Source organism: Anopheles coluzzii, chromosome 2 (assembly GCF_943734685.1).
Source record: "Anopheles coluzzii chromosome 2, AcolN3, whole genome shotgun sequence".
In the NCBI taxonomy this organism is placed as follows: Eukaryota; Metazoa; Arthropoda; class Insecta; order Diptera; family Culicidae; genus Anopheles; species Anopheles coluzzii.
The window spans coordinates 112,464-131,361 of record NC_064670.1 but is presented as its reverse complement, the minus strand read 5'-3'; the positions used below and the strand labels follow the sequence as shown (position 1 = coordinate 131,361).

Here is an 18,898-nt window from a genome sequence, read left to right as displayed (position 1 = left end):
TCCGTATTGATCGAATGTAAAATACCATTTAAAAAGGTTGAAAACTGTTCAATTCATTAGAAACATATCAAATAATTAATTTGGTGGCTAAAACCATCCCCTACTTGCAAAATTACACGAAGATTAATGATATTTTGGCTGAAAATTACGAGATTCGACTTACTCGGAAATTCGAGATACGCGGTATTTTGCGGCCGTTTTCGGTCCCCATTAACCGTGTATCTCGGGGACCGCCTGTATTCATATAATGCGGATGCCTTCGAAACGCATTAACCAAGTATCTCGAGAACATTTTTATATTATTATTGATGTGAATTACTAGTTAATTATTTATTAAATCTCCCCCCTGTAGATGGATATTCATTTAAACTATGAAAATGATTCATTTTTAAGATGAAAAGATAGGCGTATTGCAGTTCATCATGACAGGTCTATACGGCATCGAACAGCTGACAGAGCACCTATCGAACGTGTCGTGTTTGTTTCTCTTTCGATTGGTGCCAGAGAGCCACCTTAGTCATGAGGTTATGCATTCTCTGGCCCTGGAATTGATTCTGACACCATGCCGGCGTGGAATTGATCCCGATCCCATGCCGGACCTGGAATTGATCTTGATCCTTTACCGGTCCTGGCACTGTTCTCCAATCTGTACCGGCCCTGAAATTGTTTCTAAACTCATACCAGAACTTCCACTTAACCTATACTGGTCATAAAACTGATCCAGATCCCTTTCAAATCTTGTTACATATACCTATCGTTACTGGAACTGATCTCACACCCATACTGGTCCTTGAAATGGAATCGGTCCTGGAACAGACCCCTTTCCGGGTCCTGATTCTGTTGCCTTTTTAATTCGTCTCCAAAAATAGTACCACTATCAATCTCAGTCAGGGGACTATCCAGTCCAGTGGGTTTTTTTTTAATAGACGGGTCCTGCGGTACTATCGCCGCCCTAAGCAAGGATTGACTATCTCGAAAAATCACGCAATATAATTTATCACTATATAATTAAATGTAAATGTAATTAAAAATCGCATATAAAAAGTCTGCAGTCACTGGTTGAACTTTGATTTACTGAGCAAAAAGTATCCAAGCAGCCGCTGGAAAGCAACGCGCTGATCAGCATTTACTAGAATTTTATTACCGCGCGGCTACATGAGGTGAAATGTACACCAAAATGAACTATTTGACACGTGAAATATCTGACAGGTACAGCTAAAGGGCTGGGAGAGACACAACATCCGCTTTCAAAATTCTATGAAAAATTATATCTTCTTAAGCAGAACATTCCCTAATAGGAAGAAATTATGAACTGTTGACTGAAAATTGACGAAGTACTCGATATTGAAGTTATTTAATAGATTTTATTACAATTTTGTGCACGCTATTTGTTTACATTGCACATCAGCTGGTTGCTGTGATGCTTTATCCGTCAGATATTTCGCCTGTCAAATAGTTCATTTCGCTATATATTTCACCTCATGTGGCCTCGCGGTTATAGAGAAGAGATTTGTGATTATAAAGGTTCAAACATTTTACACGTAGCCCCTACTCCCATGATAACCAATGGTTAAAATTTTGCATTTTTTTTATTTTTTCATGTACGATTGCTACTTTTCGATTGCGTACATAAAAATATAATAACAATTGCTCTACACCCCCCCCCCCTCCTTCATAATGACACCACGGTATCAAGCACGTGAATGTTGTTAGAAAAGTCACATTTACGCCCTTCATGTCTTTCTTGCAGACAATAAATGCTGTGCAGTGGTGCCTTCGCCACGGTGGCTAAAACATAATGCTCCAAAAGTTGTGATTAAATTTTAATATTTTAAATCGAATGCTCGATGTTAAACACGAACATGGCAAAATATGGTTTTGCAAGTTTTGTTACGCTTTTTTCTTCCTTTGCATGTTACGTATATTTCTGATGAGTAACACATAGGACATAAAAGTTTATGTTTTCTGGTTAACTAAATTTATTTGTTTGGCCTAAATTTATTTGACACCTCTAGCGCTATCCTGTGGGTTGGTTGAACGATTGAAACTAAGATATTTATTTTATTTTTCATTTTATCTATTATTAGTTCCCTTTTATTATTTTTCCCTATTTTATTTTGTCATTATTTTAAGAACAACTCTTGCTTAGAACGCACAAATTAACCTAATGTCTTGCTTGTGCAAAACCAGTTTTTAAGACAAAGAAAAAGTGACCGTTTGACTTATGATCTATATATCTGGTTTAAAATATTACAAGGTTTTCCAAGTCAGTTTCGAATGTAAACATTGTTCTTTACCGCATCCAGTATGTTTTTCAACAGCTATTTAATGGTTTATTTGTTGCAATATGAAATTTAAGTTTCAACAAATGATTTTCAACACATAACAAAGAACTGCCAAACTCAATCCAGCTTGAGTCGTATTGAAAATCATGCTGTAGAAATTAAAAATTATTTTGGTGGAATTTAAATATCAGATTGATGTGGAATAACATTTTGCACGCGGTGAAAAACAATGTTTACATTCGAAAATGACTTGGAAACCCCTGTAACTTCTTGCACGCGATGTAAAACAATGTTTTCATTCGAAAGTAGCTTGGAACCCCCTGTAATACATGCATTCGTCCAATTAGCATGTGTTTGTTAAGCATTTGTGAAATTTTTCGAATTTAATTAATTGGCATTGCACATAACCAACATTCCGAAGGTCTTTTGACAATCTGCAGATCAGCTCACGTGTAGCGGCGTAAAAGGCGTACTGGGATCAAGAGCAAACTTTATAGTATCCTCTTCACAAGCGACACGCCCCACCAAACAAAATCAAACACGTAATAATAGCATTGAGGAAAAAATAATTAACGAATAAACGCCAATCGCTATCGTAAGATTTCGGAAACTAAATGGGAATTAAGTAAATGACGAAAGCAAAACATAATTGCCATGTGTAAAAAAAAAACAGAAAATAGCATGTTCCGTTTTGTATTTTGCCCACCTCTCCCACGTTATCAAATTAATGTTCAAACTTCATCATTATTGTTGAAAACTAATGATCCAATGATTCCGAAGTACGTGGACACGTACATAAAAGCGTGAAATTCTTTCGCGATGTGTGATAATTATCGTACATTTTTCGCCAACGACGATTGCAAAGGATTGACATAATTAATAAGGCACACGCAAGAAAACCACACCGAAACCCAACTAACTATAATATGTGCAAAATTTAAAATTTCGATAATTAAAAAAAGGGGTTCTTCAATGAATTACAGTCTGTTCCCGAGATATGCAGCTCTCAGACATACAGGCAAACCTTGACCGATAACAATTGTTGCGCCAAAAAAGAAGAAGGTTGCTGAAACTATGAACCATTAATATGAACATTTTCTAAAAAAATATATATGAAATTATGTTACTGTACCAAATGCAACCAAGTGTCGCTAACAGCGACTGTTAAACTTATGAAAAACATGAACGATAAAAGCTTACGGGTTCCTTTCTTAACTTTTTTTAAAAGAAATTCGACGCACATGTTGCAATTTCATATTTGTGAACTGTAATTTGCAAAGTGTTAAAGTTTCAGATAATATAGTTTGTAATTGAGAACATACCGTTAAAACTTATTTGAAAAAAAATACACAGAAAAAATGAACTAAATTTATGCACGTAGTTGCGCTTATTGTCAGAAAAATAACATACTACATACATAGAATTAATTACGAAGAACGATCCACGCATAATAAAATTATCATCATGAAAATCGCCTCATTCCGAGCAAAGATGTTCTTGCGTCGAACGATGCATTCATTCATCCTCGGAAGTTAGCCGATGTTTTTGGTTGTAGCTCTAGATTAATTTTCTGTAGATCTCTTATTGAAGATTGTCTATTTTCAATGACATCTGCCTCACGTACAATTTTTATTGGCTTCGAACTGACGTACTTATCATCTTTGTTTGCTTTTTTTGCAGGCCGAGGATATTTGTAGGCGCTTGAGGGATAGAAATATTTCATAGTATAAGTACTATATCGATCTCCTTGATATAAACGATCGTTCATGATGTTCTCTTTTGGATGTTTACGGACTATTTCCGGCAATGTTGCGAAATATATTATACGACGATTACGCATTGTTGGCGGAACCACGGTGGTTGGCAAAGGTCTGTTATATGAAGGAATGGCGCGTGTCAACTGTTCAGTTGGGTAAAGATTGTTCCTATCTCTATAGTGCAACGGAACGTCATAACGCATATCCGGATAATAGTAATAATAAGGAAATTTGTATCGAGGGAAATACGAATCGTATTCTACGTCATGCCGACGCTCGTAGTAATGGTCGAAGTGATGCGGTGCTGGAGGATGCATGCGGTTAATCATGTCACGATGAAATGAATCGTACTTGTTGTGAATTTGAGGATACATCGGAGATTGAGATGTGGCCATAAATGAATCATATGTCCATGGATGTTCATAGTTCAGACTTCTCTGTGGTTTCTTATACAACTCTTGTATCAACTTATCATTCGTTCTTTCCAGAGTGTCTGATGGCGTGAAACCACTTTTTCTTTGTTGTGTGATAAAGTTTACTTTTGGAGCACGTGACTTTATGCCCTCTTGGATTAATATTGATTCTTCAGCGTCGGAATCGATTTCTTCTTTTACTTTTTTTGATTGAAACTCTAGATGCATCTGTGCTGGTTTTACCCATGCTTCTTTTCGCATTATGGGCTGCGTATTCATTGATTGTTTTTCGGGCACAGGTAAATTTTCGTCACCATCTTCTGTTTTCGTGTGAGTTTCAGTAGCTATATTTTGAAGCTCTCGTTTTACACGAGTTTGCATTGACATAAAAACTTCCTTAACATTTGGCCGCAAATATGTTGGTGTATTTGCAAGCTGATTCTTGCGATATAGCGGATCTCTCCAATCTTTTACAGGCTGCTTAACAGCCCCTTGTTTCATTTCAACTATGTCAGTTATTACTAGTGTTACATTATGGTCTGCCAGTTGTTCCGTATTTTTATCTTCCGCTTTACTCATTCCTACGTGATAATTAATTAACACCAGTCCTAAGATGACGAAACATTTCCATTCCGTCATATCCATTGATGCAAGTTTTGCTATTTTTGACTGAAATAAACATATACGCATCAAACACATTAAATTCATCACAAAAAAATTATATGATATACTTACTATCGACTATAATGCTGAATTTATTTTAGCTCGGACCTTGGCACATATATCAACTAGGCTCATTTGACAAAAGGAACAAAACTGAAAGAAAAGGTTTATTGATAATAGAAAAGGTCTGTTATGTTTTCTCAGCTCTCCTTACATGTGTTTGATATTGGCGCTGATTTGGATTTCATAGAGAAAATTACGACTCAATGAACATTGATTTGTTAGAATAAATAAAATCCCGATTCCAACCAAACCTACTACATTTCGGCACAGTTCTGATTATTCCGATTATTCAACGAAGCGAACCTACTTATTGCGATCTAGAGCGCGAGTCACTTAGTATGCATATGCTATTGAATTTGATATAGCTACATCGAAATGATCGCAATCATGTCCCTCCTTCATTTACATCTATGGTAATTTGTTATTGAAGCATTCTATTAACATGTAAATTTCAAGACTACACTATAAAAATAGTGTATGAAATCCATGATTGCGTTGTGTTATGGTCTGTTCTTGTCGTGCTATTACATTTTCGCTACAATAAAAGCAACTTGAGCCGGTCTCGTAGTACAGTCGTCAACTCGTACAACTTAACAACATGCCCGTCATGGGTTCAATCCCCAAATAGACCGCGCCGCCATACGTAGGACTGACTATCCTGCTATGGGGGGAAATCTATTAGTCACTGAAAGCCAAGCCCACAAGTGGGTACAGGCAGGCCTTGACCGACATCGGTTGTTGAGCCAAAGAAGAAGAAGAAAAGCTACTAAAAATAATTGTTATGTTAAAAATTTTGTCAAATTGAATGAATTGAACACATTTGAAAATACAAACGATCCTCGATTATCCAGGAGCGGATTAAAAGGGTAGCGGCTTAAACGTGCGCGTAAATTTAACAGCTGTTCAATCGTGGAGAACTTTTGCAGTAATAGTCAAGTTAATAAGCAATATTTTTATTATACAAAAAATATATTTTACTAATGATAATTCGATTGATACAAAGTGAATTGTTAGTAAAACCAGTGTTTTTTTATATATATTAATTTGACATTTCTTGGACCATTACTCGTGGAAACCGATTAACCGGCAACCGTAGGGCCCCAAGCTACCCGAATCATCGACGATCTAATGTAGTTATTTTTGCGCTTTTCTAATCACTTGTTCAGGATTGTGAGATTATACACACTATACACATACTAGCAGCTTACTAAATTGATGGTACGCTAATTTTTTTCCTCTGATTTTCACTCAAATCGTGGATATTTCTCAAACTTAAAATGTTGATGTTATCTTTAGGATAGGAAATTTTTTTCTGAGCATCGTTGAAATTTTTAAAATCCAAGATTATAGCTCTTAGTTTTTACTAATTTGGCCAAACGTACAAAACCTCATAATTGGAATTCAATCAATTGATGGTACATCTACGACTTAATGGACAAGTGTGTGGCCGAACCGATTTCATAAATGGTCTCAAAGATCACCTATCGTATTGCATCAAATTTTAAGTTTAGTTTGAGAACTGGCAACGATATTTACGAAAGTGTGTTAAAAATCTAGAGTATAGGTTGTCGCCCAGATAGGTTGTTAATGCGGGTCAGGAATAATCGCTAATCTTGAGTTTCCGCATAAGTCAAATTTTACAGATTTAGTAAAAATATGGTGAATTTTCGTTTTCTTTTGTTATCATTTTGCTTGATAGGTTTGAACCACGAAATAAATTATTTGATATGATTCTGACCGAAGAATACACTCTAGTTAGTACCTTTTGGAATGATTTAAAAAAAAAGCGGTTATTACGGCCAGGCCGTAATAAAAAAAAACAAACAAACAAAATGAAATTTATTTTGCATTTGACTATTGATGTGTCAAATCAGTACAATTTGCTCGAAGAACTGTGGAATGTAAAAAACCGCGTATATCGGGGACAACCTGTACCATAAATGTAGGAAGACACTGTATTTTTTTCAGTAATAACTATCTTTTAAGAAAACCGAGACTATTCGGTATATGTTAACTGCAAGCCACAAAGATGAATGTTAGTTATTAAGTATAGAATTAATTCACTTATTAAAAGAGGAGAATGAGACCATTCCGCTCAAATTCTCTATTAAAATAAACAAACAAAAAAAGTAATATCAATCTGTACTCAATATCCACACAAAAAGGCTAACATATACATGAAACCCAAACTAACCATAAAACGTGTACGTACCATTACAATATAAAATTTAAAAAATACCTTTTAGTATGTGTCGGATATCTGCAAATATCTCAATATCTAGCGCAACATGTAACAGAACCACGTCTGAATAGGGACAGCGTTACCACAAGACTAAACAAACTTTTTAAACCTGCAGGTATAGCGTGTCAGTAACATCATTAAACGCTAGAAATCACCAGAACGTAACGAAAATACAAAAAAAAAACTCATTCCACAACCAAATCAACCCCGCACCCTCTCTTTCCTTGCTACTCAGCTATCCCTTCCCATGCACAGCTAAGCATTGCACAATGTTCACGCATTGGAATTTTCAATTTTCCCGGGAGTGACGAACAACGGGGAAAATAGTCATACGGCAACACACGGGTGCAGCATTAGTCAACATGTGTGACACCAAGCCAGAACGCCCAGACAATAGCAAATCCATAGTAAAAAAAACTACTCCGTACCCCAGCCATCTATGCTACAGAGTGAGGTAGAATTCATCTAGCGTGAGCTGGGTCACAAATTACATACTCATCATGCACCAGCATACCCTGTTGTCACCACCATCATTTCTCTACCACCATCTGTATAATGAATATAAATGCTCTCTACCACATTCTTTTTCCATTATTTTGCTTATATAAATTTTACTAAAACTGATACAGCACGAATGCCACACTATTCCTGCAAATAAAGACTTCGCAGAGCCCTGAAAAATATACTTTTAAAAAAACCTGCGCACATACAATTTCTACAGCTGCCCGCAAAAAAACTGTTTTATTTGAATGTGTTAATTTAGACATTCTAAATCACATAATAGTCTTAAGATTCTTCCGTGCAAGACTACATTCTTACGTTCATGTTCTAACAACCCTCAACTAGTGATGTGCTCTCTGGAGCACACCCACAGCCGTCCGAGTCATCCGGAATCGTAGTCATTCGGTGTCGTCCAGATTTGTCCGGAGTCGGAGTCGTCCGAAATCACCCGGAGTTGTCCGGTTACACATTAATCCATTGCAAGTTGTTCCGCTCTGGTAGCTATAACCGGATTGCTCCGACAACCAAAAACCTTCTGGGACATGAGTCCGGCATTCTCATGACATGCTTCGGCCATCGTATCCTCGGTTCGCCGTACAGCTAAACAAGCTCGTGGTTCATCCTTCTCCACGCTCCATGCTCGAACATACCGTCAAAGATGGTTCGTAGGATGCGTCGCTCAAACAGGCTGTTATGTCTACGTTCTCAACTTAACTTGACGGTAAACAAAACATAAACAGTCTCAGATTATAAAACTTATATCTATTACAATGAAACTTATATTCTACAAATCCTTAGACGGAGACCCGCTCACGTCTATCTCTCGGCTCGGCTCGTGGGGGAGTGACCTCTTCGTGCTTGCTTCGTCTCCAGGTGACAGTCCCTGTCACCTGAGAGAAGGAGGCCCATGCAGCATCTGCACCTGTAAGGCCGTCTACACGAGGGCACTCCCCAACATCCCCCCTACTTTAATACGGTTTGTACATAGCCATCCAACGCGGCGATCTTCGTGTTCGGGAAGAACGGCGTAGAGGCTGCACTGGCATCGCAGGCTCACTATGCATGTCTTCCGGGAATGTTTCCGAACGTATGGCAATCTCTCTTGATGGTGGTGGACAAGGAACCTGCGGTGTTGGCGAGCACGTAGCTGCTGCGCTTGCTAGTGTCGAATCGGACGGTTGCGCGCAGACATTTGGAGCCGGGTCTGGTCTGGTTATAGCCACGTTACCATCCATCAAGATACTCATATCCAAGGCACGTTTAAACGGTGTGTATGTGCTGGAAGAATTTGCAAGGGTATAAGAATTAGTGTAACGAGGATTTAACTGATTAATATGTGACCGAAATATTTTTCCTTCTTCATCGACTACTTGGTACATGACCTTCCCCATCCTGTCTTCTATAACACCTTTTTTCCATTTCCATTTGTTTTGTGCAAAGACCTTCGCGTATACCAAATCACCTCGTTTGAAACAGCGAACGCGTTGTTGAGGCACGGGAGATTCTGGTTCAGACTCGGGAGGTATACGAAGCAATTCCATGCAGGTACGCATTCTTCTCCCAAGCATCAGTTCCGCTGGTGATTTGCCGTTTTCTAACTGCCTATTGGGTGAGCTTCTATACATCAATAAGAAGATGTCCAGTGACTCTTGGACCGATGCTCCTCCCTCGCTGATTTTTTTTAGCCCTCGCTTAAGAGAGTCTACGAATCGCTCCGCCTGTCCATTCGACTGGGGGTGGTAAGGAGCGGTTCTAATATGTTCTATCCCGTTTGTGGTACAGAATTCTCCAAATTCCGCACTTGAGAACTGAGTGCCATTGTCACTAACTAGTACATTCGGCATACCCAGCCTTGCGAATAATCCACGTAAAATACGAATCGTTGCTTGAGTCGTGATTTTGGTCGTTTGCACTATCTCTGGCCACTTTGAGAAAGAATCGATTTCAAGGAGATAATAAAATCCATCGATTGGTCCCGCATAATCCACATGCACTCTTTGCCACGGAGCAGACGTAGTGGGCCAGGCTATTGGCGTACTATGTGGAGGAGATTTTGCTGCTGCTGCGCACTGTGGACACGACTTCACTAACTCATCTATTTCCGAGTCTAAACCAGGCCAGTAAACATAGCTTCGCGCCAGTGACTTCATACGCTGTATTCCGGGGTGTCCAAGGTGTAGTTGTCTCAAACATTTCCTACGCAATGCTTCTGGAACGACCAATCGCTCTCCGAATAAGATGCATTCTCTAAGTGTGCTTAATGCTTCGCTTCGTGTCTGGAAGCTTCTCAATATTATGTCGTTTGATTTTCTCTGAGGCCAACCTTCCTGAATGTACTTTGATACTTTTGTCAACGTAGGATCTCTTTTAGTTGCTTCCCTAACATCGCTATATGTTAGCGGCATTGCTTTAGTTACGTTATCTATAATAGCATTCATGTCATTGTCTAATTCGATGCTCGCTATAACATAATCTTCTTCTGGGTGCTCGTGTTCTTCTATCAGTCGGGACAATATATCAGCGTTACCAAATTTGTCTGTTGGCACGTACTCAATTTTAAAATCATATAGCAGCAACGTTAAAGCCCAACGCTGGAGCCTATTTGCTGTGTAAATTGGTATACCTGTGCGTGCACCGAAAATTCTTAACAGCGGAGCATGATCCGTTTGTAACATGAATCTACGCCCATAAATCATGCGGTGGAACTTTGTAACAGCAAATATCACGGCTAAACCCTCGCGATCTGGCTGACTGTAGTTCATTTCTGCTTTTGTCAATGCTCTTGCTGCGTGCTGTACTACTTTCAAGGTTCCATCCTCCATGCGATGGCTAATCGTCGCTCCGACTCCTACAGAAGAAGCATCAGCAGCTACTATAATTTCTTTACTTGGGTCGTAATGTGTCAAAAGTAGATCAGATTTTAAAATTCGTTTGAACATTTGAAAAGCATTTTGACACTCAGGAGTCCACTGAAATGCCCCTTCCTTTTTCAACAACTCATCCAAGGGATACCGCAGATTGCGCATTTGTGGTACAAATCGACCGTAAAAATTGATTGCACCTAAGAAGGATCGCACCTCAGATAGCTGTTTTGGAGCCGGCATCTTGAGTATAGCCTCAACCTTAGTAGGGTCTGGTCGCAAACCGTTACGATCCAAAATATGTCCTAAATACTTTATCTCCTTTTTCATAAACGTACATTTCTCTCGTCTAATCTTAAACCCATGCTCACGCAGTCTGGTAAACACTGCTCGCAGATTTTGTCTGTGTGTGGTTTCATCAACTCCACCTACTACGATATCATCCAGGTATGCGGCCACATCATTCAATCCCGACAACATAGTGTCCATGAGTTGCTGGAAGGCCCCTGGCGCAGATTTTATACCGGGTGGAAGGCGATTGTATACATATAAACCCCTATGGGTATTCACGGTAAGGAGCTCGCGGCAATTTTCCTCTACCTCTACTTGGAGAAAAGCGTCTGATAGGTCTATCTGACTAAAAATTTTCGACTGTCCTAATGCGGTAAAAATGTCTTCAGGGCGTGGAATCGGATACTGATGGGGTTGCAACGCGTCGTTCAGCCCCGTAGAATAGTCTCCACAGATGCGTATTGATCCGTTGGCCTTGCGCACTACCACAATAGGCGCGGCCCATGACGAATAATCTACGGGGGTGATAATTCCCTCTCGCTCCAGCCGATCCAATTCTCCATTAACAGCTGCCATCATAGCGTACGCCACCGGTCTCTTAGGACGAAAAACTGGTATCGCGCCTTCTTTTAGGACCAACTGGATTCTTCCTTTCTTGCAGCATCCTGGTTCATCTAAAAATAGATCTTCAAAATCTTTAAAATAGTTAGAACCCATGCTCACCGAAGACAGTTGGTTGCAAACAGTTGCCAGCGGTACGTTCCAGAGGTTGAAAATGTCCATCGCATCTCTTCCAAAAAGTGAGAGGTTCTCCGAGGCCACTCGTATTACACAATCTTCGCGTTGTTGGGCTAGTGTAATTTCAGCAGTAAACTCCCCAAGTAGATTCAGCTGCTCCCCCGATGCCGTTCTGGCCATTATCGTTGATGGTTTCAACACTGGTTCCCCCATCTGTTGCCACAATCTCGATGAAACGATGGTTATGTCTGCGCCGGTATCCACCATCATTCTCACCCTAGTTCGATTTATCAGCACATCGATGTTTCTTCCTCGCCCGCTTCCAACTTCCATAATCGTAACGCTTCTGATCGCACTTTTTCTTCTGCTCGCGTTCCAACGAAATGCCGAGCTACAGTAGCCTTCTTTGTGTCCCATAGTGTTGCAAATGGAGCATTTATAATTTTTAAGATTGCACTTTATTGCATGATGGTCGCCTCCACACAGCCAGCAGCTTCTAGCGCGGCCATACTGATAGTTTGGCTGTTGTGTGTGTTGCATATTCTCGTAACCATTTTGTCTTCTACCATTTTGTCGATCATTGCTCTTTGCTACTGCTAACACTTTTTCTATGGGTGTTTTTTCTATCATTGCGCTATCCATTTTCAAATTTAGTACACGTTGGCACTCTTCCGTTAAATCTTCAAGGCGTACCTCCGGCCGGTTTTCTATTTGTGAAAGAAGTCGAGTACGAATCTCTTCGTCGCTTTCGTTCCGTAACCCGCACACGAAGATGAGACACTTCAGTTGTTCTTCGCTTATTTTGCCTACCTCAAAGTCCACACACGCTCTGTTCACCCGGCAAGCAAAGGACAGATAATCCTCACTATATGCTTTAGTGGTATTCAAACACTTATAACGTCTTCTCAAAACGGACTCTTTGCTGCCAAAAAGAGCTGTGAGCTTCTTTACGGTTTCGTCGAACGTGTAATCGCGAGCATGTTTTGGCAAAATAAAACTGGCATATCTGTTGTACTCGCTACTGCCCAACTTCCGAATTAATAGCCGCACTTTTGCTGCATCATCGAGCTTCGAAGCGTCCTTAGCGAATAAATCTTCGTATCGAGAGAACCAATTCGCGAAGGTAACCCTTTCCTCTTCGTCGAAGCGAAACTCTTTTATATGACCACTAAGCGAATCTAGAATTTGCTCGTGGTTTGGGGCTGGCGATGATACAAGCGGTGGTTGTGAAACATTACCTTCACGATGAATTAAAAGTAATTTGTTCACTTGCGTTTGGAGTTGCAGCACGATTTGCATTACATCCGACGTTCCCGGCGTAGGTTGATGACCCGACGTTCCTGCAATTTGCGATGGCGGTACACCATTCTCGGCTGTTGGCATCTGAAATGGCGGCATCGCTGGCACTGGAGCAGGATTTGCCGGTCCTGGAGGCAAAGCGTGTTGAAACCATTGCTGCGATTGCCTACGCTGCTCATCCGCCTCCTGGTCGCCTTGACTGTTCATTCTAGCCTTTTTTCGTCTTGGTGGTATTTTTAAAAACACTTAACGCGAACGCACGTACACGAATAAATAAATAAATACGACGCGCACTACGTAACTTCGGGTTCCGAATGTTGCTTTTGACGGACACAAAACAACACGATCACTTTAAAACTCGTCGCCAGTTGTTATGTCTACGTTCTCAACTTAACTTGACGGTAAACAAAACATAAACAGTCTCAGATTATAAAACTTATATCTATTACAATGAAACTTATATTCTACAAATCCTTAGACGGAGACCCGCTCACGTCTATCTCTCGGCTCGGCTCGTGGGGGAGTGACCTCTTCGTGCTTGCTTCGTCTCCAGGTGACAGTCCCTGTCACCTGAGAGAAGGAGGCCCATGCAGCATCTGCACCTGTAAGGCCGTCTACACGAGGGCACTCCCCAACACAGGCCCAGAGCGTTTGCATCCTACGCTCGGATGGTCCAGGACTCCATAGAGGACCACCGGGCGAATTAATGTGCGATATTATTCCTCACATTTCGTGCGAGCTCGAAGTCTTCTGGATCGCAGCAGTCGGTAAAGCCCATAGTATGCACGATTCTCCTGCACGATCTGGTATCAAATAAACTTCCAACACCTTCGCTGTTGTCCTAGGGGTTGGGGCGTGGGGGGTGTTGGGGGGGGGTATCAAAATGTAATAATTGATTAATTTAAATTGAAAAAAAAAACACAGCAAATTATTCGTTGCCGCATATATTCGCATGTGATAGGCTGTATTAATTGCAAGAACATGGGAAAATAATAAACTATAAATACATATTACAGAATCTTATCTAAACAAACGTTACATTTCAACGCAAGGGTCAATCGATTTCGATTATTGTATCATCTGATTTTTTAATTGATTGATCATTTTTTCTATTCTCCCTGCACAAAAACTGACTGATTAGGTTATTTTTTGTAGACTGATTTATATTCTGACCCCTAGGAACGGACATCAAAAGTTTAACACGTTTTTTTGAATTTTGATCTGTGAATGTCTCAGTGCTAGAGCACTTTGTAGCTGGTTTTGTTGCATTTTTTTCTTTTTTGCTATCCAGGTTTTTGAGAAGAGATGATGATAGACCTTTTTTTAATGTAGAACTGTCCAAGACCAACGTCTCATTCTCATCTTCTTTAAACATTACTTTTGCAAATTTCACGATACTACCTGCCATAGACGTGGTTTCGTTTAATTTCGTTTTGGATGTACTGACGGTCACCTCATTTGCATCTTTTCGTGCATTGTTCGTATCAATTGGAGGTGTTTTTTGTGTTTCTAATTTAGACTCTTGCTTCGCGTCGGGTTTCTTGTCCATTTTTATGAAACTTTCTTTTTGTAACTGATACTTCCAATCGTTCGGTAATGGCAAATCCATCAGTTTGCACTGTTCCAAAACGCTATTTTCTACTGTCCAACATAATTTTCCCTCCATCGTTCCTTTAATACGACATGCGCCCCATTTAGCTATCTCTTTAATTTTGTTTCTTATACTTTCGAAGCTAAATTCAACAGATTCGTTCCGACTATTCCAAAAGGCATGAAATTCGCGAACTAAAAATTTACGATTATTCACATTTCCATGAACCAATCGCGCTAAGTCGCAGACGGCTTCATCTGTTATTTTGACCTTTTTTATTACTGATTTTTCGATATCTTTACTAGGAGAAATGGAAGTTAAATCTTGATCATTGCAACTACCGTTTGCCCTTGAGTGGGATCGAGTAAATGAAATAGGTTCATCTGGATTATAAAGCATAGCACGGTCGTCAAGCATTTTCCAAATGATTGCAGAACACTCCGAGGAACGAGCTTTGTCTTCCGCGCTAACATTTGTCCAAATACACCCTATGAGCCTGGGTTTAATCTTCTCGGTTTTCTTTTTCATCTCTGCTACAAACTCTTGTTGCATTAGTTTCAACTTTACTTTTTGTACCTCGGGACTATTATCGTCTATTTCGCCTTCCTCCTCAGCATGCAGCTCTTCGTCACTAAGGTGGCCATGAGGCACGAAAAATTCATTATCAACCTCGTAGTCTTCTTCAGGATCTACATCCTTCTCGTCATCGCTGCCATGCAGTGATTCGCCGGGTTCTTCTTCTTCCCATTCATCGTCAGAGTCTACTTCGTAATCAAAGAATTTCTTAAATTAAACAGAATCAATTTTAGTTTCTTTTGTGCATGGGGTTATTATTAAAGTTCTACAATCATTAAATTCTCTTACCATGTCTTGAGCAAAAGGACGTCGCGCCTTTATCAAACAGCTTCGTTTTCGCCATGTTCCTCTATAGGGCGGACGACGATTTTCTTCAAACAGAAAAAACTTGGTTTTCAATTTTTGCTTCATTTTTCCAGGATCTTCCTCGATCTGATGGCATACATTTTCATCTAAAAAAACAACAACAAAAATTAATGATACGCGCATCACAACTGAAATAACACTCAAATCATACATACCAACAACCATAATATCATCGCATTCCTCTTCATCTTCGACATTCCAAGTTCGATCTGTCTTTAAGGGCTTATGAGATTTACTTTTTAACTTCTCAAGATACAAATTGGTGCGATCCATTGCCTGACCATCATCGGTAATATAGAACACCCTTTCCAGAGCATCTCTTTGAACATCATTCAAAACTCTACGAACTGTTGGTGCCAGTCGCATATCTCCTTTAACGCAAAACGGCATAAATCTTTGCCGCTCCATGATAGTCGTTGTTGTGCTCGTTATTCCACCAAAACAAGATTCCACTGAGTTTTCATCATCAGAAGCTTTTACGCCTCCTCCATTGATCGGTTTCTTGACAAAAAAGCTCGTGAAAGCTTGTGCCACCTTCTGTTTCCGTTTTTCCTCTGCTTCTTTTTCTTCTTCCTTACGTTTGCGTTCTTCTTCCTTTTGCTCTTCTTTTTTACGGCGTTCTTCTTCTTTTAAACGCCTTTCTTCATTTTTCTGCTCAATTTCTACTTGTCGTTTTCTTTCCTTTTCTTCGCGCTCCTTTCGTTTATGTTCTTCCTTTTCCTCGCGTTCTTTACGTTTTTGTTCTTCCCTTTCCTCGCGGTCCCTGCGTCTCAACTCTTCTTTTTCTTCTCGCTCCTTGCGTTTTTGTTCCTCTTTTTCTTCGCGTTCTTTTCGCCGCAATCGCTCCTGTTCTTCTTTTTCTCGCGCTTTTTCATCTTTTTCTTGTTGCAGTTTGCGCAGCTTTTCCTCTTTCTCCTTTTGTTTAATTGCTTGTCGTTTTTCGTATTCTTGTCGTCGAGCTATTTGTTTTGGAGTAAGTTTACGAGCCCTATTATCGTCTTCATTCGGAACAATCTTAGAATTAGGTGTACAAAGCATATACACATCATCTTCGCTAGAATCAATATCAGATGACGGGTCTACAAAATTAGCACTGCTTGATCGATCCGTCTTCGAATGAGTTTTTAATTCAACCTCTGTATGTGGAGCAAAAATGTCTTCCTTAAACAAAGCCTCCATATCTTGCTCCTTTTTATCAATCGCATCTAACTGCGGTGAACCAATGTAATTTGTTTTTGTATCACTCACACCTACCGAATCTGCTACAAACTTGTAATCTTTAGCAGAAGATTCCAGCACTATAGTTGAGTTTGGCGTCATTGTAACATTTTTAGAATTATCATGCAAAATCTTTGAATCCTCTTTTACACTTAAAGATTTCCTGTTTTCTGTCTCATCAATAGAGTCGTCTGATAAATCTGTATCATCCAAAATTAAAACCTCATTCGTAATACCACCGCTCAAATTCAACCTATCTTCAATAAATGCCTTTCGTTTCACAGGTTTCACTTTTCCCAAAGGACGTTTACGTTTTCCTATGGGCAGTTTTATTAATATTTTTGGTGACTCTGTCCTTTTTACATCGCTTTTCCCACTGCTCTTCTTATTCGCCTTACTTGTAGGCAGACCACTGCAACCAACAGCCGGCTCAGATGTTTCCATATCAGCATTCGTAACATTTGGCTCTGCGATCTCAACTATCTGTTTCCGCGTTTCTTCCGCGACCAGTGTCGTAACATTCTCTTTGACTTCCGATATGCGTCCAGCTTTGGCTACATGTCCGAGATCTATTCCTTCCGTTGATGGTTTTCTCTTCCGTGCTTCTACAGGTTCATCGAAAGTTTTGGCAGATGTTGACAATATTTGAAACGGCAGTCGACTTTGCTTCATTTTACGAGCACTTGCTCCTGGAGACAATTTGGAGCTATCTTGCACCATCGTTGAACCTGAAGAATCCATTATTACGAGTTGGAGTAGCAATTCTTTCCACTTTGTATCAACAATCCAGCACTTCGCTCATAGAATCAGTACGTCACCATATACCAGATATACGACATTAAATCACACTGCAAGACACTATAATTACTCGTCAAACATAACTGGCCATTTACGTTGAACTTATCACTCGGATGAAATGCGATAACTCTATTTAATATTTCACCAATTGTTTAGCCAACCGCGTCTTTTCTGGAATCGTGGTATGTTGACATTTAAAAGCGCGCACAAATAAGTTTTCTGGTGTCAAGCCCAACAGAGTGACCAGAAACACCGATGTATATATACAGTAGAACGTCGATTATCCGGGCAGCTCGGGACCGGACGGTTACCGGTTAATCGATTTGCACGGAAAATGGTCCAAGAAATGTCAAATTCATATAAAAATTATAAAATTCACTAGTGTTATGATTAATTCACTTTGATTTAATCGATTAATCGTTTGTAGAATATTATTTTATTCAATAACTGTAGGTTTGGCAACTTTTCACGGGCAAACATGAATTTCGAAAATACCACTAAACACTACAGAGTTGCACAAAAAACTGGTTGCCCACTTGACTATCGCTGCAAATGTTCGCCGTACGTTTGAGCAGCTGTCACATTTATGCGCACGGTTAAGCCGCCCGCCGGTTAATCCGCCCCCGGATAATCGACGTTCTACTGTATATATCTAGGGCTGGAAATAGACGAACCGAGATCATCGCGGTACCGCGAAAATCGCGTATGACTTGAGCTGTCAATTATGTTATAAAATCTGACAGATAGGCGAGATAATCGCGGTTCGTGTATGGAACCATCCGAGGTCTGGTGACGATTGAATGTGCCAAGAAGAAATATTTTTCTATTAATTTGCGAATCAAATTATTTATTTCACATAGTTTATGCAAAATAAAATACAAAACTCATTTCTCGACACGAGTTTTCACACAAATCCGCCAGGAAAAGTAAAAATAATCGGTTCGCGCTACCGCGAAAATCTCAGCAATACCGATGTTGGGTATCTCTGCGAAACAGCAAGCGCGATTGGAGGCGCGGAAGATTTGACAGCTCTACTGTTCTACAACTGTTATAAACAAGGCGCGAATTTCGCGGTACCGCGACGATCTCGGTTCGTCTATTTCCAGCCTAGGGTTTGAAGGAAAAATCTCAATTTTTTTAATCATTGAACTATAAAACTTAGCCAAACAATAAAATCAGTCTAAATAATCCAGCGAACATTAAATGATAGCACGTACGATAAAATCATATCCGATG

General features: G+C 39.9%; 3 protein-coding genes and 1 long non-coding RNA gene across 4 annotated transcripts; 1 reads left to right on the top strand and 3 right to left on the bottom strand.

The window, feature by feature from the left end:
- Window positions 1–3,567: 3,567 nt before the first annotated feature.
- Window positions 3,568–8,607, bottom strand: LOC120952304 (uncharacterized). The gene is made up of 3 exons (XM_040371577.2): window positions 7,421–8,607; window positions 5,191–5,271; window positions 3,568–5,124 (listed from the first exon to the last, which is right to left on the bottom strand). The coding sequence occupies exon 3, from the start codon at window positions 5,098–5,100 to the stop codon at window positions 3,805–3,807; it is 1,296 nt and encodes a 431-aa protein (XP_040227511.1). The 5' UTR covers window positions 5,101–5,124; window positions 5,191–5,271; window positions 7,421–8,607; the 3' UTR covers window positions 3,568–3,804.
- Window positions 8,608–8,612: 5 nt separating this feature from the next.
- LOC125906498 (uncharacterized) lies at window positions 8,613–9,314 on the top strand. Its single transcript, XR_007451866.1, has 2 exons — window positions 8,613–8,645; window positions 8,723–9,314. It is a non-coding gene; the product is annotated as an uncharacterized LOC125906498 (long non-coding RNA).
- Window positions 8,667–13,598, bottom strand: LOC125906497 (uncharacterized protein K02A2.6-like). Its single transcript, XM_049605464.1, has 2 exons — window positions 11,800–13,598; window positions 8,667–9,202 (listed from the first exon to the last, which is right to left on the bottom strand). Exons 1-2 carry the CDS (start codon window positions 13,318–13,320, stop codon window positions 9,185–9,187), a joined length of 1,539 nt encoding a protein of 512 aa, XP_049461421.1. The 5' UTR covers window positions 13,321–13,598; the 3' UTR covers window positions 8,667–9,184.
- A 443-nt stretch (window positions 13,599–14,041) lies between these two features.
- On the bottom strand, window positions 14,042–17,879 carry LOC120951259 (chromatin assembly factor 1 subunit A-A). The gene is made up of 3 exons (XM_040369856.2): window positions 15,802–17,879; window positions 15,569–15,732; window positions 14,042–15,487 (listed from the first exon to the last, which is right to left on the bottom strand). Exons 1-3 carry the CDS (start codon window positions 17,603–17,605, stop codon window positions 14,168–14,170), a joined length of 3,288 nt encoding a protein of 1,095 aa, XP_040225790.2. The 5' UTR covers window positions 17,606–17,879; the 3' UTR covers window positions 14,042–14,167.
- Window positions 17,880–18,898: the final 1,019 nt, after the last annotated feature.